Raw genomic sequence first — 21,537 nt, 5'->3', positions numbered from 1 at the left:
CTTTCTTATATATGTGATTTTCTTCTTTTTAATGTATATGAATGAATATGTCATGATAGTGAACTTACATCTTTATTTATAACTTCACTGCTTATTGGTAGAATCAAGTTTGTTATTTATTTTATTATTTGGATAGATACATTTGAAAGTATAGTATCTAGGTAGAAGTAATACATATGAAAGTAATATTCTTATAATCAATTTTATTCTAATTTCAGTATATCTATGAAATATTCTATGTTTCATTTGTTAGGATTATTTTCCATGTATTTTTTAATTTAAAAAGCAATATTTATTTCAACCCCTTCTAGTATAGAAATGAACTTAATATATGATAGTGTTATATGTAATAGCATAAATCTAGTACATGATGAATGTGTCATGATATGAACTTACATCTCTCTTTATAAAATTGACTATGTCATTTTAATTAGTAGATTTTTTTTCTTTTCTGGAAACATAGATGAAGGTATATTATTTATGTAGAAATAACTCATACCATATAAATGTTTTCTTTATAATATATTTAACTCAATTTCTATACATCACTGACAGACAATCTCCTTTTTTATTTGTTAGGATCTTTCTCCATAATTTTTATTATTTAAAATGAAATGTTTATTTCAATCCATTCTAGCATGTAAATGAAGTTACAATATGATATTAGTCTCTTTTTATTTGTCGGATGTATATCTTTTGTGGCATTTATTCTATTAAAACAGAATTGTTATATAAAATGTATCTTGCATCTACAGGTATATTATAGAATATGCCATCAACTTTTAACTTAAATGTTATGCATCTTTAAAGACAATTCCTTCATATTAAATTTATTCATAATATATAAAAATAAAATCTTAAATATAAGGAGTTGTGGAGTGTTTTAATTTTGATGGGATTTAGGTGAGTTTTGAAATTGTTTGAGTAATTTTAGTTAGATTTAAAAAATTTAAATAAAATCAATAGGTGATTTGGTAAACTACTTTTAAAAAGTTTCAGAGTTATTTAGGTGATTTGCTTAACTCTTTCTATCAATGCAATTATTTTTGCTACCCATATCCTTTAATCAAACTTGTACTCATAAAATATAACATGGCTTTATATTGCAAGATTTTAGTTACTTGTAAAAGCTGAAAATCCTAAACAACTAATTTGAGTGCATATTTATTAGCTTTCTCATGTTTTGCCTGCAAAAAGAAACGATTGGAGAAGCAAAACTAAAGACAAATCTAGGAAGAGAGGTAGCCAAAAGTTGAAAACTTTCTTTGTGTTCGGTTATTAAACCAAAACTTGATTTTTTATTTGTTTTGGAGCTAAACCTTATTCTCCTCTAAGTTGCGTTCTCTGTTTTTCATCAGTTCTCTTTTGTATATATTTTTTCATCGTGTTAGATAGATGTTTTATTTTTATTTTAAAATCACTTCAAATAACATATGTATACGTAGGAGCTTTATAGCGATACATTTTAACATGAATGAATGCAAAGTATCCCAAAATCAAAAAAAAAAAGCAAAGTATCCCAAAATCACATTCCCAGCTTTTTATTTCAAAATAATGTTTACCTTTCAATAACACTGGATTTGATATAAGTTTTGTAAATTGTTAATTAAAAAACTGGAGATTTGCAAGTGTTTCTAATGATTTTACATAAATGTCATGTTCACTAACAGGGGATTTGAAAAGAATTTCTAAAATCCTTAGTTCAATAACAGGAGATATTAAAACAATCCCAAAACCTCTTAAAATCATAGTTTCAATACACCCCCTAAGAAGATTTTAGAGGAATTAAAATAATATATTTTAAATAAATAATGTCAATATTTTACAAAATTTCAATTAACTAGAATTGAACAATAAATAATATAGAGTTTCATAGTCAATGAGTTTAGTTTCGTGAGCATTTGGATCTATTTTCCGAAATATAGCAGAATTGTTTTGCTTTGGTCATTTTGGAATTATTATATGGATTATATAATATGTATTTTCGATAAAATAATATAATATGTATACATAAGAACATGTATATTTTTTTTTAAAAACTATTTGGCGATTACTATCTAATTTCTTACAATTATGCATTCATTTGAGTATTTTCATTTCGTATATGGGATGAAGTAAAAAATTAAAAAAGTATTTATGTTTTATAAAACAAAATCTTGACTAATTAAAATTACTAAAATAATTTTATTTCAATAAAATAATGAATGTTGTAGTAATAAAATGAATGTTTTAAAATTTATATATTAAAGTAGATTAGTATACTTTGACTTGAAAAACATAATGTAATAAACAGCTAATAATTATATTATTTAATTATGATTAGTCAAGTTACTGTATATTATCTTTTATGAAACTTCAAATTATTCCATCAAATGTGTAAAATATTTATCAAATTTAAGATATGTTGAGTGAATATTTTAATTCATTTCTATTATAAACACTACAAGAAAACGTGGCCTTAACGACCAACATTAACGACCACAAAATTGTAGTCGTAATTTTGGATCTAGATTACGACCCATTTACGACCAAAGCAGAACTGGTCGTAAATTGGTAGTAAATTTGCAACTAATAATTGTAGTCGTAAATTAGTTGTAATTTTACATCTAGTTTACGACTACCTTCCCAGCTAGTCGTAAAATAGTTGTAAATTTACGACTCGTTTACAACCAATTATTTACATCCAATTAACGACTGAATCACGAGGACATTAGTAGCACTTTGGTAGTTAATTTATCATTACACGTAAAACCGTTGTAAGATGGTCACCTACCAAAATCGAAATTTCTCTATAAATATGACCTTCTCCCTCATTCTTAAGATGCACCAAAAAAACGAAAAGAGCAAAAAAAAAACGAAAAAAATAAAAAAAATGTCTGGAAATATTTATGAGGTTCGGAGTTGGATGTATGCGCATAAAGATTCAAGCGGAAGAGTAACAGACGAATTTCTCAGCGGAGCAGAGATATTCATGTACCAGGCCGGACAGACGCCTCTGACAAAGGAAACGGGTAAAATGTTTTGTCCTTGTCGTAAATGCAACAATACGAAGTTTGCTGCTAGTGATACCGTTTGGAAACATATAGTAAATAGAGGATTTACTCCACATTACTATATTTGGTTTAACCACGGAGAAGGTGATAGTAGGAATGAAGCTAGTAGTAGTAATCAGGTTGAAAATGTTCGTAATAGAGTTGAACCACATTTGCCTTCTGAAAGTGTCATTCAAGAAGATCATATGGTAGATCATGATAGAACGCATGATATGGTTACCGATGCATTTTGTGAAACTACATCAGTAATAGAGGAGGTCGAAAATGTAGAGGGGCCTAACTTGGATGCAAAAAATTTTTATGAAATGCTAGCAGCAGCTAATGAGCCAATTTATGAAGGTTGTAGAGAAGGTCTTTCTAAATTATCATTGGCAGCTAGGATGATGGATATCAAAACTGATCATAACTTACCTGAAGTTTGTATGGATGCATGGGCTGAGTTGTTTAAAGAGTATTTGCCTGAAGAGAATTTGTGTGTTGAATCTTATTATGAGATTCAGAAACTTGTTCATAGTCTTGGTTTACCTTCGGAGATGATTGATGTTTGTATAGACAACTGTATGATATACTGGGGAAAAGACGCAGAATTGTTAGAGTGTAAATTTTGCAAGAAGCCACGATATAAACCGCAAGGACGTGGACGGAATAGGGTGCCGTACCAGCGGATGTGGTACTAACCTATTAAGGATAGACTGAAGAGATTATATCAATCTGCGAAGACGGCAGCATCGATGAGATGGCATGCAGAACATGATCAGAAGGAAGGAGAGATCAATCATCCCTCTGATGCAAAAGCTTGGAAGCACTTGAATTCGGTGTACCCTGATTTTGCAAGCAACCCCCGCAACGTTTATCTTGGGCTCTGCACAGATGGCTTTAGTCCATTTGGAATGTCTGGAAGACAATACTCGCTTTGGCCAGTCTTCTTGACGCCATACAACCTTCCACCAGAGATGTGTATGGAAAAAGAATTGCTTTTCATGAGTATATTGATACCTGGACCAAAACATCCTAAGAGGTCCCTTGATGTTTTTCTACAACCTTTGATAGAAGAATTGAAGGAATTGTGGTCAACAGGCGTGCAAACATATGATTGTTCGACTAAAACAAACTTTACAATGCGAGCAGTTCTATTGTGGAATATTAGTGACTTTCCTGCATATGGGATGTTGTCGGGTTGGACGACGCATGGAAGACTATCTTGTCCATATTGTATGGGAAGCACAGACGCATTTCAGTTGAAGAATGGTAGGAAAACGTCTTGGTTTGATTGCCATCGAAGATTTCTTCCCATTAACCATCCATACCGAAGGAACAAGAAATTGTTTCGGTCAAAAAAGGTTGTACGGGACACCGCTCCACCATATTTATCTGGAGAGAAAATCGAGAAGGATATTGATTACTATGGTGGATGCAGCATAGTCATCAAAGGCGGTAATTGGCATACTCCTGCAAATATGCCTGATGGTTACGGGACTCAGCATAATTGGCACAAGAAGAGTATATTTTGGGAACTTCCATATTGGAAAGATCTACTTCTGCGCCACAATCTTGACGTGATGCATATAGAGAAGAACTTCTTTGACAACATCATCAATACATTGTTGAATGTCCCCGGCAAGACAAAAGATAACAAGAACTCAAGGTTGGATTTGCCTGCATTATGTTCTCGGATTGAGCTGCATATTAGAAACGATGGGAGAATTCCAGTTCCCATTTTCAGATTGTCAGCAGAAGCAAAAGCAGCGTTGTTCAAGTGGGTGTCATCAGATGTGAAGTTTTCTGATGGATATGTTTCAAATCTATCAAGATGTGTTGATCATCAGGGACAGAAGTTTTCAGGGATGAAGAGTCATGACTGTCATGTTTTTATGCAACGACTTCTACCATTTGCATTTGCGGAGTTGCTTCCAAAAAATGTTCACGAAGCACTTGCAGGTAACAAATTATTAAAGTTATTAGTTCTTCTTTTTGGAAATAAACTTATAATTGTAAATTATTTGTAGGCATCGGAGCTTTTTTCAGAGATCTCAGTGCACGCACCTTAACTGTAGATGTCATCAGACAACTTGATGAATATCCGGATCTTGATGTGCAATTTGGAGAAAATTTTTCCTCCGTCGTACATGTACGACCACTGTACGACCAATCGTCTCTATTTGGTCGTACATGTACGACCCATTTACGACCAGCCCTAAAATCCTATATATAAACAAAGCCTCGCCATTTGGTTGCACACTCACATCTCACTTCCCTCTCACTTACAACCAATCGACTTCTCTCTAGGTAATTTTTTTTTTTTAGTTTTAGGTGGTTAGTTAGGTGATTAGATTAGGTTTGGAATTAGTTTAGGTTTGGAATTAGTTTAGGATGTAATTAGTTTATGATGAAATTAGATTATTTCTTTTAGATTATTTTTAATTAATTATTTGAATTGTTTATAACCATCTATTTTTTTTCAGATTGACGATATTGTTATGGCTGGCGGTAGAAAGAGACTTAGAAACCGTGGCGGAGGGACCTCATACGGGAATACTTTTCTCGGTCAGACGTCGGATCCATCAGCTTCTACTTCCCGCTCTTCAGACTATGTCCCCGAGAGCCAAATTCCCAGCGTGCCTTATGTGCGTCCGCAGGCGTACGATCCTGCTGCAGTCGTACCTCCATACTATCCGCAGTATGATGCCTCGTACTTTCCGTATGAGGAGCCTGAGCGTGATCAGCAGCCGCAGCAGCAGTCTCAGGATCAGCAGCCGCAGCAGCCTCCACAACAGTCCCAACAGCAGCCTCCACAGCCTGCTCCACAGCCTGCTCCACAACCTTCTCCACACCCAGCCCCACAGGCTGGGGCATACCAGATTCCAGAGCAGGTTCCTATAGCTCCCAGTCTTCATCCAGATTTGTTGGTGCCACCGAATGCACCATATGCAAGATATTCTGTGGAAGACATTCTCCAGATGCCGGGACGAGAAGGTTTACTAATCCTCGATCCAGATCTACGACCCGGCACGACTTGGTAATTATTTTTAAATTAATTAGATTAAATTTTAAATTTATATATAACAATTAATTATATATATTATTTCAAATTTTGTAGGTTTAAAGCGACCAATAAGGTGGGAAAGAGCGTTGGGAATCTCATCAGATCAAACTTCCGGCACGCGCATCCGAACTGGACTCTTACACCGGACCATGTTCGCATTACTTGGTTCAAGGTCTTCGCGGTTAGTTTTAAATTTAATTATTTTTATTTTAGATTTAAATAACAATAATTTGGTTAATTAATATATTTTCATGATTTTTTTGTAGCAAAAATGGAATTGGCCTCTTGGGATCAATGAGACGGTCAAGGCAGAGTTCTACAAAAAGGCGGGGGCTCGCCTCAAGAACATTGTTGGCGACTGGAAGGAAAAGTGGACTCATTACGGGGATGACTCCAAACAAAGCTACCTCAGCGAGGACGTTTGGACTAACTTGAAGGCTTATTGGAATTTGCCTGAGTCAGTCCAAAGGTCTCTCACTTGCTCTGCGGCCCGGATGACCCGAGATGCTGAGGGTAATCTGCCAATACCTCATACTTCCGGACCGATTCCACACGCCCAAAGGGCCCTGGAAATTGCAAGTTTTTGATATTTCTTATTTTTTATGACATATATGTTAATTAAGTATTTATTAGATGCTAGTTTAATTCATTTTTTTTAATATAGGCTGCCGCAGAAGGAGCACCACCGACTCTGGCCCGACTTTACAAGTTGACCCACCAGCATGCCGATGGAACTTTCTCTCATCCTCGAGCAGAGCAGCTCTGCAACGATGTAGATGCTCGGATTCAAGAGGTCCAGACTCAGCTGGCGCAAGAAAATCCGGATGGTGCACCGGTCGAGCTTTCTCCCATCGAACAATACAAAAATTTTGAGCAGGTAAAATATTCGATATTCGATATTTTTAATTTATGTTTACATATTTTTTACATATGTACTAATTAATATCTATTTATAAATTGAAGATCGCTCCGAAGAAAAGGGGACGTATACCAGGAATCGGGAGTGTGAACGATGTTCCGAGGGCGAGAGTTGAACACGCTGCTAGACGGGAAGCAGATTCCATGTTCCGGAGGGACTTGGAAACTGCGAACCGAACCATAGCCGACCACAACGACAAATTTAAGGCTATGGCTAACATCTTCGATATGCTGTTAGGTTCAACCCCACACGTCGACCCGACGGTTGCGTCAGCGTGGCAGAGCATGCGTTCGAGTTTTGCCGGTCCCGACCCTACTCCGGAACAGCAGGCAAATTTGGAACGGGAAGCGGATGAGAGGACTGCTGAAATCTTCGATGAAATAAACCTTAATGTTTAGTTTTTCTCGGTTTTAATTATTTAGTATTTTGAATATTTTAATTTTATGAATGTTATATATTATATTTTATGGAATTTATCAAATTCGGATTTTTTTTTAATTTTATGAATTTTAATTATTTAATATATTTATTTTATTTAAAGAATTTCGTAATTAATATTCGGCATTGTAAATTGGTCTTAAAGTAACGACTAAGGTACATCTATCTGAGATGCAAGGTAGTCGTTAAATTACGACCAATTTACATCAACATCGATGTACTTTAGTCGTAAATTTGCGACTCCTTTACATCTAATATACGACTATAATTTCCGACTCATTTACGACCAATACGTTACATCTAATATACGACTACTGCTTCCGACTCATTTACGACCACTAATTTACATCTGTTTTACGACCAAAAGGGTAGTCGTAAATGTACGACTGCTTTACGACCAATCCTCCTAGTCGTACATTTACGACTCATTTACGACTAATCCTTTTAGTCGTACATTTACGACCAATGTACGACCAATTGGTGATTACGACCAGTGATTAACGACCAATCGCAATTGGTCGTAACTTGGTCGTAAATCACCATTAACGACCAATTTACTACCAATTCTGTAGTCGTTCAAGGCATGTTTTCTTGTAGTGAAACTTCAAAACAGTTTTTATGTTTAATTAATACTCCATTTAATTATGTGTTTTAAACAATCAAGTATAAATATAAATCGGTTATTTTTTGAAATTTAAATTTTATAAAATATAATAATAATAAATCTTATAATACCAGCTTCGGGAATTTAAGTCTTTAATGAAAATGATATAATATGCGCCTCAAGTGAAAGAGATGCCATAGATGAATTACGCAGATGTATTTAATAAACTGATCGGTAAAACAGTAAATGATTCATATATAAGACTACTATATAAAATTAGACCCTAAAATTAGTATATGAAACAAAAAAATTATGCTCATTATTATACAATCAACAGTTATTAGAAAATCATTAGAAATAAACATTTAGATGATGAAAATGCTCTCCAAATGTTTTTCTTCAATGCTTTCATATGAAATTTTTGGTAAAGCATTTTCACTTAGAATATATTTTTTAAAAAAATTAATATAATTAATTTTTATATCATAATATCAAAAATAATATTTCCTTCCAAAAAAAATTTATAATTTAAAAAATGAATTTTTAAACTATATAAAATAATATATCATATTTAAAATATAATTAAATATAATTCGTTATTCTCATTAAATATATAAAATATAAATAAATATAATTCGTTATAAGACTACTATAAAATTAGACCCTAAAGATATATCTATATTATATAAATAAAATATATCTATATTATTTTAGAAATAAATAAATTACCATATACTAATTTTATCTATTAATCATATTATTGCTGTATCAGGTCACTTTATTAAATACATTTATAAGAGCATACTGCTATTTCCTTGTCATCAGCTCTATTAATGAATATCATAATTTGTTTATTAATAAATAATATATATTTATATTAATTTTATATTTTTATTTACACTAATAAATAATCTTTAATAATATTTTCAGTGTGAAGTATTATTCTTTATTTTTAATATGTTAATTTTATAGAGTATTTTTATTTTTAAGAATAGAAATTTAATTTTTTATTCAAAAATAGTTTTTTGATATTATTAAATAAAATAAAATAACTATATTAAATTATTTTAAAAATTTTACATATTCTAAATACAAATTTTCTAACAAAAGTTATATATGAAATCATTATAAAGAGCATTTTTATCTTTTAAATATTATTTTAAATGTTTTCTAATAATTGTTAACTGGATAATAAAGAATATAAGCGTTATGGTAATGATTTTCCAATCAAATAGCAGAAATCGGTATTGGTTTCAGCAAACTTTGGATCAATAACAAGGAGGCTGAGAACCAGGGGCGAAGCCACGTTCATCAATAAGGGTGCATGTGCACCCAGTGTTTTCTTAACATTTAAAATTTTACACAAGAAAAGTAAGATATAAATGGTTCATTTGGCTATGATGCACCCATAATTCTCTTAGAACCTGGGTACAAGTCGTCCCCTCAAAAACCTTTATTTGTTATTTTGCACCCACTGAAATATAAGTCTAGCTTCGCCCCTGCTGAGAACTTGAGGGGGTGCTTATATTCCAGATGAGGAGATTCAAGATGGACCATGCATCGAGCATGGTTTGAGACCTCTGATGACCCAAAACTAGCATTTGGTTGAGAAAAGTAAGTAAGCCGAACATCATTCTCAAAAACCCGATCAAGTTTTCTGAACTGAGATTCTCGGACTGTTTCATCGTCCATGAAAATTTGGTACCAGGCAGCAAGATTTGTAAGGTTATAAGTCATTACTATTGATTGGAGAGCACACATTCCTCTCTGTTTTCCAGTAAGAGCAACACCATGTGATTGTTTTAAATATGATAGTGTTTCATTCTCCCATGTTCATCCAAGGAGCACAAAGTGATGCACATTGAGTGTGGTTACGAACTAAATCAGACCTTATACTCCCACGTTCCGCCAGAAAATTTGAAACATAAGTACATGAGCATAAAAACTATTCTCTAGTAGATGAGATGACATATATGGTGATGATTTGGGATTTTTTGTATGTTGGAGAAACAATGACATTATCTGACAAGAATATCTAGATTTTACGAAGGAAATGCTATTCATTATTATTGAGAAATTCTAACCTTCAAGAGAAGCTTGAAGAACAGCCTCACAATTGCTTTCTTGAACACGAGTTTCAATCAAACATCCACAATACGTTTAGCTGAACTAATCTAAGTACAAAGTGATGTATGTTTTGCGATTTAATTGAAGACACATGTGTTCGACACAAAAAGTGATATTACTATTTAGGGCCTTTTGCGGAGACTTATCTTTGTTCATTCTGTTTGGCACTCTTGTTTCATTATTTCCAGTTGGATGACTGTGTCAATTTGTTCTTTTCTCTCGTATTTTCCAGGATTTTTTACTTAGGTTGTGAGGATGGTTTGTTATTAGAACTAGCTGCGATTTTTAAATTTGATTCAGCTTCATCCAAACTTTGATCGTCAACATCTCTGTCCTTTACATCATCATTAAGAAAGTGATATTGGATGGTTAGCTTGTAGTTTCTAGTTTCTTGTCCATTATCTTTATCAGATGTGATTTTATCGGATTGAGCTCTACTTTCATCGCACCTAGATGAGATAATATTGTGATTGTCATGTCATAACCTCTTGTTTATACCTTTTCACTTGCTTTACTTTAGGTTTTTCCATAATAGGATTACAGTTTGTATCCTCCACTTATAGTAAGTTAACATTAGTTTTCAGAGAGGTTTCTGGTACTATTACATTCATATTTTCCAAATTTTGATCCGCAACAATGTAACTTCCATTTTTTTGCATTGCCTATTTGTTCCTGCCAACCTTTCTTATCTTTAACACCCTCTTCACTGTTACTTTTAGTTTTATTGCATTCCTTCTCCACATGGATCTATTGCTGACAAAACTTTATGGGCGGTAGCCATGAATAGCTGACATGAATAACAATATATGTGCCTCAGATAGAGATAAATCCTGGTAGATGTTTCTCGAGATACACTACAACTAGCAATCAAAAATCTAGACGAGTGCATCTCTCAATGTTCAGCCGTTCAAGGGAATTTTTACAGTTCTCTCTATGGTGTCTCCAAAGAAAGAGAAAGTAAGAACCTTATGCAGAAATAAGTGTCTCGACACCATTTTAAAGTCTATCCATAAGAAATAGATGATAAGTTAGGTCTTGTTAGACGCTGTATCGGGACTCCATTCCTGGACATTAAGAGGGTTATTTTCTATGTGCTAGAAGTATTGAGGAAAAGGACTCTAGATCGCAACTGTGGGTTGTGTGTGTGTGTGTGGGGGGGGGGGGGTATTGATCGATATGGATTCAGACATGTTTTGGACTGATAAATTGTAAATCAATCTTATTTGGTTTCTCTATAGAAGACAAGATCTGATCAACTGTAACATGAACCCTTTTATAGTCTGATTGTTTAAGAGTTTCAAGACTTCTCCTGTCAAAGTTTTTAAATTTAATTTGAATGTTAAAACTTTTACCGTTAAAATATTTGATGTGGCTTTAAAAATATTTAAAAATACCAAATTGTGGCTTTAAGAAAAAAAAACAGCACAGTTCAGTGGTTACGGAACTCCAAAAATATAGTATCGAGGAACCCCAAATTATAAATTTGAATAATATCTGCATGGTGGATGATTCACTGACTTCCACGACACATGTCAGTGGTTGTGGTTGGGTTTGAATGGATAGCTTCGGAAAGATTCAACTTATAGGGACGCAGAATTTAAGACGGCGAGAAACTGCTTTACATTCAGAAGTGGAAGCATTGGATGGGAAATGGAGAGTATGCTACAACATTCATCATGTTAGACTTTTGGAACGGACTGCAAGAATCTGATCCCAATAATAAAGGAGCCTCACGCATGACCAAGTTTTGCAACATAATTTGAGACGATAAAGAAGCTGCATATTTTTTTCCGGACTTCAAAGTATCTCATATCCTAAGAGCGCAAAATGGAATTTCAGACTCTTTAACCAAGATCAACTGCGAGATTTTGTTATAGAGAGTTTTGTTGCATTGGTTATTTTATTCCGATCTAATTACGTAGACCACATCAAAAGCTTAAATAATGAAATAACCGTTGATTGGCAAGAAAAGAAAAGAAAAACAACATAAAGAGCATATCAGTTATGTTGGCTGTGAAAAATTTAGGCAGGGCTTATAGGATTTCAAGAGTTTAAAGTCTGACTGAAAAAAAAAAACTGACTTTAAATACTTTAGTATTAAAGCTAAAAGTCTCAACAGCCATCAAAGTTTAATCACCAGTCTGAAATTTATTAACATCACCGATGAGATGTCCTGCAATGTAAACTCACCATAGAGGCTGTGAATCTATCTTAACCAACTCCAGTATATCTACCACTGCTACTCCATTAATCTCAACCGAATGTGAGGAATGAACAATAGCCTAATTTTGATATGTGGGGTTCGAATTCTAAGGAGTTTTTTTGTGGGTATCGACTGGATTATTCAACGTCGATATCGATTTCAGCGCGTTCTTTCGAATGCAGGTTCAAGGATTAAAGTGAAGTTTTTCTATGGGTCTTTTCTCTCCTTAGCCATCTCTATCTTTTGTCATGTTTTAGTTATTCTCGTTTTTCATTTTACGTGTTGTAATCTATTTAGTCCTTTGGACTTTTAGTTTTTAATATAAGCAGTTGTTCAAAAAAAAAAGGAGTTTTTTGTGGGTGGTGAAAATGTTTCAAAACTGTTTCTATTCTTTCTGATATGTTTTTTTAAATACAAATATTCTCGATTGTGTATTTAACATTTTAAAATTTTGTTATGTACTATGTTATTTGAATATAATGCATTTTTTTGTCAAAGAGAAAGAAAAGGTATATTGTGGAACCTAGGGCCACTCATATTCGCGACTTTTGTCATGTCCTCTATTCCGCGGTTACCGACAAAGAACCAACATACATTGTTTTCTAAAATCGGACCAAGTGACCAAATTACTAAAATAAGTACTCGATGATATTCATATTATTTTTTTCTCTTAGATATCAATATTTCGCAACAGAAATTACAACTAATTACAAGCACATGGTGAAACATGTTGCATGCATGGAAGTTTTTTTTTGTTCAAACTCTTGGAAGTTATATATACTTACCAAAGTCATTTATTATTCATATAATAATTCGTAAATAGAATAATCTCCAGAGATTTTTGACTTCAACCCCTGCATCTGTAGTACTTGGGATGACCACGGTGGTACCTGTTCGACGGAGGAGGCATGACTCTTCCTCCACCACTAGACGCTGCCGGTGGCGTATCATGTTTGAGAGCTCCATAGTTAAGATACTTCACCTTACTTGTTAGCATCGTACTAGATGACATCACCATACCTTTAGTTTCTTCATCCTCTTCTTCTTTTATGATCATTTGGTTCACCTCTTCCTCTCTCGAACCATCTTCTTCATCACTCTCATAACGTTCTTTCACCCACGTCTTCTTCACGTGATGCTTTGCCGGTGCACGTTCTTGGTCGTTTTCGGTAAACCCTTGAGAAAATGTGTAGTACTCCATGCTTGATGTGCTTTATATTACTTTGAATTGTATATTTATTTGGATGGGTTACATCCATTATTTATAGTGGGAGATATTTTGTTTGTAACTTGTAATGCCTGATCGAATCTCGTTTACTTTTGTAGAAGGATAATTACTTCCATATAAAACAAAATGACCTTTTCCTCTTTCCAAAAGGGTATTCGAGCAAAATATTTTTAAGCCGTCAATTTTTTAAGCAAGATAAATTATGCTGCACTATAAAATCTATCTATCTATATTATTACTTGAAAAATAATTTTGCTAAATGTATCATGCTCTCAATTGTTTTAGATTATTTTTCTTATTTTAAATAATATTAACTTACTCATTAATTTATTTATCATGTTTTGGTTTGTTTATGTATCATATTCTTTTAGAGGTTCTTTACTACTTGGTCTATTTTGGGTTTCGTTTAGTTCAGATATTTCCAGGTTCGATTTGTTTTGGGTAATAAAATTAAAAACCAAATAATATTGAATATCCAGAAAAAAATTGGTCCTCATTTAGTTTTGGTTCCTGTTCAAGTAGTTTGGGTAAATATCCGTCATTGATGACAAATATCAAATCATTAAATGATTTGAATATTTCAAATTATTTTGGATAATTCGGATAAAACTATTTTGGATACTTTTTGCTATTTAGATAGTTCGAATAATTTATAATAATTTAATTATTTTCAAATTTTTGAAAACTTTTAGTAGATTTTCATATTATAAAGATATTTAGTTATGGTATATGTATATAGTTATTAATTTTATATATTTGGATATTCGTTTGGTTTTCGATTTGATTTTGATTCGATTTGATTATTTCGAAATAGATGTATTGGAACCATTCCGATAATTAAAAGTTTCGGTCCAGTTCCTTTTTCAGATATTTCAATTTTGGTTTCAGATTAGTTCTTGGACTCCGTTTCTTTTTGTCCAGACGTAGTTGCAAACATAAACAAATAAAAATTGTTGTTGGTTACATCATCTTTACAAAATTTCAATTTATCTATTTTTGTTTAGTGGCCAATTACACTAATCAGTGCAGAGTATGCACTATATTAGAGCAGCAAAACCCCACAAAAATTCTTAAAACAACAAAATACTATTTTTTTAAAATCAAACTTAATCACTTAAATAATTAGCCACCACAAAAGTGACATCTGAACAAAATATCGGATGGGTTTCTAAATAATGTTTAAGTTAAGATATTTTCACTCTCTCTCTCCTACTTTTCTTCTTTTATTATCTTTTATCTGTACAAAATTGGGTAAAACCTCATCGTTAATCATGCTCATAGGTTACGATATGCCGTCTTTTTACAATTGTTCTCTCTTAGAATCTCTCTTTTTTTCTTGAACAACATTCTCTCTTAGAATCTTATTCCAAAATATGCCAGTGGGACAATGAAAAAGATTCGAAGAAATAGCCGCCCCTTGCGTTAACTTAGCTGATATCTTAAGCAACGGTCCATGTTAAGTGGTAGAAAACCAAAAGAAATAACTGCGGTAACGTTAATATAAACCAAGTCTAAAAAACGTTAAAAAGAAAATAAAAACAATGGACATCTATCTATATTAGTAAAATAAAACAGTTTCTATACAATTTACATGATGCCGACTCAGCTTTGATCTCTCTTCCTTTATCCATTGACTCAAGTACTAAATAAAACTGTTATTTATTGTTTTTAAGTAGAATTTAGATTCTGTTCCGCCTTTCAAAAGTAAATATACTTTTTATTTTATATTTTTTTGAAAATTTAATTTTTATATTTATGTCTTTTAATCATATTTCTGTTTTACTTTTATAATTATATCTGTGTAAAATATTTTTTAAATAATTGATAAATGTTTTAATAAAATAATTAAAATAAATCTATATCAATAGATCATATTTCTAATTTAATAAAATAAATCCTGATTAGCTTGTCTGTTTTATCATTTTAAATCCTTTCTTTCACTATCGACCTCCCTAAACATCGGAGCCGTATATTTTTCCCGGCGTCAGATATTATTCTTACGATGAAGACTACACAACGAACTTACTCAACCACACAAAGGACCAGCTCCAACTAAATAACATGTAAGAACACAAACATAGTAACCAATGTCAAATATCAATCTAAACTAGAGCTCAAATTAAAATATATTTATATAAAATACAGTTTACTCTCTCCAGGTTGCGCCACGTCGTCATCCAGATCAGAAATTCGTTTTATGTAATCTCAACACATGTCACTGTCGCATTATCTCTATGATGCGTTTCATTTATTCAGATGGCGTCTTGGGCTTTTACATCATGCGGCCCGTTACATAAAATCTATCCCACTAACCCTCATGTATCGTAGCCAAAACCACCGACTTCGTCTCTCATCTTCCTCAGGCGTGCGGTGGTGACGATTGCGCTTCATCTCATGTCTGTAACGGACTGCGTTATGAATCCGTCTTTAATCCCCTTGATTTATTCTCACACGATGTGTCTTTGATGCGCTGATTAGATGTGAGGGGCTGTGTATAAATAGATGTAAGTTTCCTCTCCATGAACTCATCTTATCTTCTTATATCTTAGATCTCATACTAATATACTTTGATATGGTTAATTTCCACTGTTTTCTGGGTTATGTGTTTAAACAAAGATTCCGGTGAACTTTGATTTTTTTAGAGAGAACCTCTTTTTGATCAGAGCCTCCTACTGATTGTTGAATTTGCGGTGAAGTTATTCATGTTTGTTCGTGTTTAACTTTAGTTTCTCCAGAAATTTAAAGTTCTTTGTTTTTTTTTAAACAACTATTTTAAAAGTTTTATTTATACAAGAATCCGGCTAACTTCTTTATGCTTTGTTATATATTTTTATTAGGTTTATATAATAGAAATAAAACCTCTTATTGATTGTTGAATTTGCGAAATACTGTCGAGCCCCTTTGTGTTTGTTTGGTTTGTATTTAATTTTTTTATGATTTATGCTTTATGTATGATGACGAGGGAGTCTAGATCCTGCGAAAATGAGCAACAAGAAGAAGGACTTGATTTTACCGCAGGTATAATCCTATCGATCGTACGTATCTCTTACTGGTTTTACATATAACATAAACTTCGGAAACTGATATCGGTGATTTCTCTTTGTTTTGTTGCAGTCATCAGCTATACGCAAGGTTTTAACAATTACTCGATATCAACTTTCGGTTCTATTTCTTATAGTTATTTAAGGGCTGATATAACCTGAGGCTCTTTTCTTTGTGAACAAAGTCTGGAAGCATACAACTTGCGGAAGGTCGACAAGGTGAGATGCCAATGCCATTGGAGAGTAAGCAACAGTGAGTAAAATTCTTCTGCAGTATAGAAAGTGGCTTATTTGTGAAGAAGCGTCGGGTCTTTCTGTTTCTGAAGATGTAGAATCGTTGTCCGGTTGATATGATATATCAAGTTTCGTCGGGTGGTTTGCTAAAAAAAATTGGCTATTTGGTTTATGTGGTTTGTGTCTGATTTTTTTTTTTTGGGAACACATGTCTGATTTTTCATTTGTAACGTGGTTTGCTAAACTGGTTTGTACTAAGAGTATAGTATTTGTCGTTTTGTTCACAATTCATATTGCCAGTTTCCTGCCATATATCATTAAGAGTTCTTTTTTTTGAAAAATATTATTAAGAGTTCTTTCGGTCTGTAAAAAGAAAAAAAAAAAAATTCTGAGCGCAGCGTTCGTTGGTGACCAAAAATTACCACCAGCCCTATGTATTTTTCAAGAACAATATTTTAACAATTTAGTCTGTGTCCAATCTAACAATTCAGGATCCAAAACAAGTAACATTACCTGACTCTTTAAAAAAATATTTATACTTAGGATAAATTACATAATTTCACTCATTTCAGCTTTTTATTTTATATAATGGGGGGATGTATATTTTTGCATTGTATTTTGTCACAAACTAATGAATTCGAGAATTTTGGAAAGAACATCGCAATGATGTAAAAGGGTGTTTGAATGACAGAGAACATAAAAACGGTATACTCACTTATTTTAGTTTTCTATGCTTTTTTCAAAAATTAATTTTTAGAATAAATATCAACTCTTTGAAAAAGAGAAAAAACTAATAAAAATATATAAAACACTTAAAGTTATAAATCATAAATATGTAAAAGACAGTAACAAAAAATAATCTCTAATATATAAAAAGATTCATTAGAATGTTTCCAAAAGCTATATTAATAAAAGATCTGCCACCACCAATAGAGTATGTTAAACAAATATCACAATTTTATACTAATTTAGCAAAAAGAAAAAAACTATTGTACTAATAAGATAAATTTAATTAAAGTTGTAGAAAGTAAGAATTTTTCAACCTTTGTAAATTATTTTATAAATTTAATCTATTATTAATAATAAAAATCATAATAATTCATTTTCATAAATATTCACGCCAAGACCAACAAACAATAACATAATACGTCTAAGAAATCACAAGATCTCAAACTATCGTCATCTATATAACTCCGGTTAGCCATATGTTATTTAATTGTTTTAAAATATCATCTTACAACTTTATTCAGTATTAAAATTTCAATCGAAAAGACTAACCGATACATCAGAAACGAGTATATGAAATTCAAAGTAAAAAAAAAAAACAAAACGCACAGGAGAGTCAACCATTTAAGACATCACACGAACCACACCACAGTTGAGAATTTCTCAATCAAAAGAAGTCAAATATATTAATTTACTTTCAAGGAACTGAGGAAGCAAGATAAAATTTAGTTCTGGTGTTACTCGGGTTGTTCTTTCATTTGTGCTTTATATAAGAGAAATGAAGAAGTGTTTTATAATATGATCTTTTTCTTTAGTATATCATACACATCTCTTGCATATTCAAACATAAAACCAAAGCCATAAAATCATATAAAAAATAAAAAATTAGATTACAAATAAAGTTTATCCCGCCCGTAGGGCGGACCGACCCTAATTATATTTAAAAAAAAAACTAAGTTCAAATTCAATATCGGTATGATTATCACCCATCCACGCTAATCCATCATCATATTCTTTATTTTTATTTATTAGAAGTAAAACGAACCGAATAGTGCGTTACTCGAAATGTAGAAAGTTTTATTACAAAGCATTATTAGGAGTCCAAGTTTACGAACAAAGTATAAATTGTCTACACACCATCAACACACGAAATATAGGGACCTCTTATTACTTACGCTTTTTATTCAACAAACTAATAAAAACTCAGTTTAAGCGTAGCACAACAACTCACCATATCAACAGGCCAGACTCAAATCCAAATATCGGAAGTGCAGTCTCCACCTGGATACCTCATCTCATGGGCAAGCGCAGGACCATCTGGTTCATCACCAAAGTCCACAAAGAGATCAGGGTTTATGGAGAGACCACCTTTCTCTGTATCAACATCAAGCTGTATTATGTGTGATCCTTTATCCATGAGTTCCGGGTAAAACTGACGATCCCATGCACTATAGAGCGAGTTTGTTGCATACAATCGTTTCCCATCGAGGCTCAGCTGGATCATTTGAGGTCCTCCTCTTAGAGATTTCCCCTGAAATTACCAGAGAAGATGCATAATGTAAATTTTATGGGATTTCAAACCTCAAGAAGATTAACATATTTTGGGTACAAACCTTGATCTGGGGAACATCGTACTGGAAAGTGTTACCATCTTCTCCAACCGCCTTAACAGGGCTGCCCTTTTGTAGTAATCCTCCCACCCATATTTGTCCGGTTAAGACAGGGTTTTTAGGGTCTTCAATGTTGTACTGACGAATGTCTCCATGGAGCCAGTTCACAAAGTAGAGGAACCGGTCATCGAGGGAGATCAAGAAGTCGGTGATAAGCCCAGGCATTTCTGGTAGAATCCAGTTCTCTACTTTCAGTGGTTTAACTTGGATAACCACCTGAAAAATCAATTTGTACCAGGGTTTATAATCATAATAGTAGAAACAAACAAAACAGAGAGAGGTAAAGAAACTAGACTTGCCTCATGGCCCCATGTTTCATCACTGTTCTTGAAAAATCTTATCATATTACTCGACAGAGCACCCCCAACATACCCTGTATCTTTAGACGGATCATGCAAGAATCTTATCTGCAACCACAACCGGTAAAAGATTATTAATATCAACTCTGAAGAAAGAAATAAAACATATCAGATATGTAAATGTTATACCTCTAAAGGTAACATGCCAGTTGGTCCAAGGTCAATTAATTGTTTCATCTCACCTCCAGGCCAACTGTAAACATGGAGATGACTTCCGTATAAGCCATCAGCAACGTGTTGGAGATCGAAACCTTTGGTGAAGGCTTTAGGTGCTCCCCAAGAAGTGCTTATCATCGTCTTGTGCCGCGGTTGGTACCAGAAATCATAACCAAACAAGGGACTATGTCCTTCTTTCTCCCACCTGCTCTTGATGTTGAAATCAGAGTCGAGAAGAAGAAACCCATTCCCCTTGGCGTTTCCCTCTTCGTCTCCAAGACAGGACACCAAGATTTCGCCAGAGGCAAGACAATGAGCTGTGTGTGGATAAGCCAGTCCCGTCTTATCAGCGATCTCTTTAGGATCCACGTACTTGTACAAAGAAGGTGCCCTCGGGTCTGCCTTTGTGTCAATCGCATAGATGCGACCAGATCTTTATTCAAACAAAGAGAAAGATTGAACTTAAATAAATTTCAAAAAATCCGTTATAAAGAGGCTGAAGGATGTTTTACATAAGGGATGGTAAGACGAGAAAACGTCGGTCAGCGGAAGCATCACCATGGCAAGAGCTGCAAGAGTTCCAGCCAGAGTGATGAAGCTCATCACCCAGGAAAGGCATTGGTAACCTGTGGATGACGGTTGAATATGTTGGTGAGTTTGGATCAACATCCACCGTGGCCAAGTAATCAGGCTTCTCTCGTCCCGTTCCTTCAAAAAAATATACAAAAGTATCAAAAGTAATACAGAGGAATCCACAACAAGATTCTGTGATTCCATTAAGATTCCGTAGGATCTAACAGAGGTGTTAAAAGATAAGATTCAATCAGACAATAGAAAAGGAAAAAAGATTCTTGTCATGAACATCTCCTTAAAACACAGAGATCTAATCAAGAAATCACAACAAGGGCGATTTCGATCTAGAATCTTTGAGATTCCGTAGGACCTAATAAAGATTCTCACAGTATCAATCAACGTTAAAAGTAAAGATTCTGTCTGAAAAATACTTTTGAAAACGTTCGATCTGGATTCTAAAGAAAATTATAAATAGAAACAGATGTGTACGTACCACTGTAGACGGCGGTGACGTAGATGAGCTTTTCCGATGGACCAGACATGGCGGCGAGTGGCGTCGCGTAACCAGGACCTGACTTGCAGCATCCTCCGTCAACGCCGTTGCTCGCGGGAGATACCACTTCAGTATTAGTCACCATTTTCGATCTCTCCGACTCTCTTTCTGTGTCACTGGGGGATCAGATATTTAACTATAAAATTTATGTTTTTTTATTTAATATTTATATGGTAGTGGTAAGCTTCACGTCTCCTTCCTTTGAGTTTATCTCAAACACGTGGTTTTTATTTTTCTGTGCAGAGCAAGGTTTTAGCTGTATTTGTGACCAATCATTCTTATCTATACTCCATGTTCAAAACTACACTAGAGGTGAATCGGGCAGTGGTCCGGACCTAGAGAGTTGAGATAATAAATGGGTAATTTTTTAAACCTTTTACTTATAATTTTATATATAACCACTAATCTATCTATACTATTAAAACACAAAACCCGTTTCTGAGATGTCATTGGTTTTTGAAAGTATTTACAAAGAAATGCTACTGCATTATGTTTTAATCTAAGTTTTTTATTAAAGTGTTTTTTCTAACAAAAAATAAAACAAGAAACGGTTCCCAAATTTTGTGTGACAAATCTTGACCATTATTTTTAAATCTATACTATTAAAACA

General features: G+C 33.3%; 2 protein-coding genes and 1 long non-coding RNA gene across 3 annotated transcripts; 1 reads left to right on the top strand and 2 right to left on the bottom strand.

The window, feature by feature from the left end:
- Window positions 1–13,038: 13,038 nt before the first annotated feature.
- On the bottom strand, window positions 13,039–13,627 carry LOC130499236 (protein RALF-like 32). Its single transcript, XM_056993293.1, has one exon. The coding sequence runs from the start codon at window positions 13,586–13,588 to the stop codon at window positions 13,235–13,237; it is 354 nt and encodes a 117-aa protein (XP_056849273.1). The 5' UTR covers window positions 13,589–13,627; the 3' UTR covers window positions 13,039–13,234.
- A 2,283-nt stretch (window positions 13,628–15,910) lies between these two features.
- LOC108820688 (uncharacterized) lies at window positions 15,911–17,202 on the top strand. The gene is made up of 4 exons (XR_001944338.2): window positions 15,911–16,119; window positions 16,587–16,633; window positions 16,730–16,747; window positions 16,842–17,202. It is a non-coding gene; the product is annotated as an uncharacterized LOC108820688 (long non-coding RNA).
- Window positions 17,203–18,672: 1,470 nt separating this feature from the next.
- On the bottom strand, window positions 18,673–21,062 carry LOC108822690 (selenium-binding protein 1). The gene is made up of 6 exons (XM_018595833.2): window positions 20,868–21,062; window positions 20,314–20,509; window positions 19,775–20,234; window positions 19,586–19,693; window positions 19,230–19,502; window positions 18,673–19,147 (listed from the first exon to the last, which is right to left on the bottom strand). Exons 1-6 carry the CDS (start codon window positions 21,010–21,012, stop codon window positions 18,866–18,868), a joined length of 1,464 nt encoding a protein of 487 aa, XP_018451335.2. The 5' UTR covers window positions 21,013–21,062; the 3' UTR covers window positions 18,673–18,865.
- Between the last annotated feature and the right edge of the window lie 475 nt (window positions 21,063–21,537).

Source organism: Raphanus sativus, chromosome 8 (genome assembly GCF_000801105.2).
Source record: "Raphanus sativus cultivar WK10039 chromosome 8, ASM80110v3, whole genome shotgun sequence".
NCBI classification, from domain to species: Eukaryota; Viridiplantae; Streptophyta; class Magnoliopsida; order Brassicales; family Brassicaceae; genus Raphanus; species Raphanus sativus.
Note: the sequence above shows the minus strand (reverse complement) of the source record. Positions and strands in the feature narration are given on the sequence as shown.

Excerpts from the sequence above, each read along its gene's own strand:
- LOC108822690 (XM_018595833.2), bottom strand. The coding sequence starts at position 21,012 with ATGGTGACTAATACTGAAGTGGTATCTCCCGCGAGCAACGGCGTTGAC. Across the intron at positions 20,235-20,313 it reads CTCGTCTTACCATCCCTTAT|ATCTGGTCGCATCTATGCGA; the intron begins GTAAAACATCCT and ends GTTTGAATAAAG. Across the intron at positions 19,694-19,774 it reads CTGGCATGTTACCTTTAGAG|ATAAGATTCTTGCATGATCC; the intron begins GTATAACATTTA and ends TTGTGGTTGCAG.
- LOC130499236 (XM_056993293.1), bottom strand. The coding sequence starts at position 13,588 with ATGGAGTACTACACATTTTCTCAAGGGTTTACCGAAAACGACCAAGAA.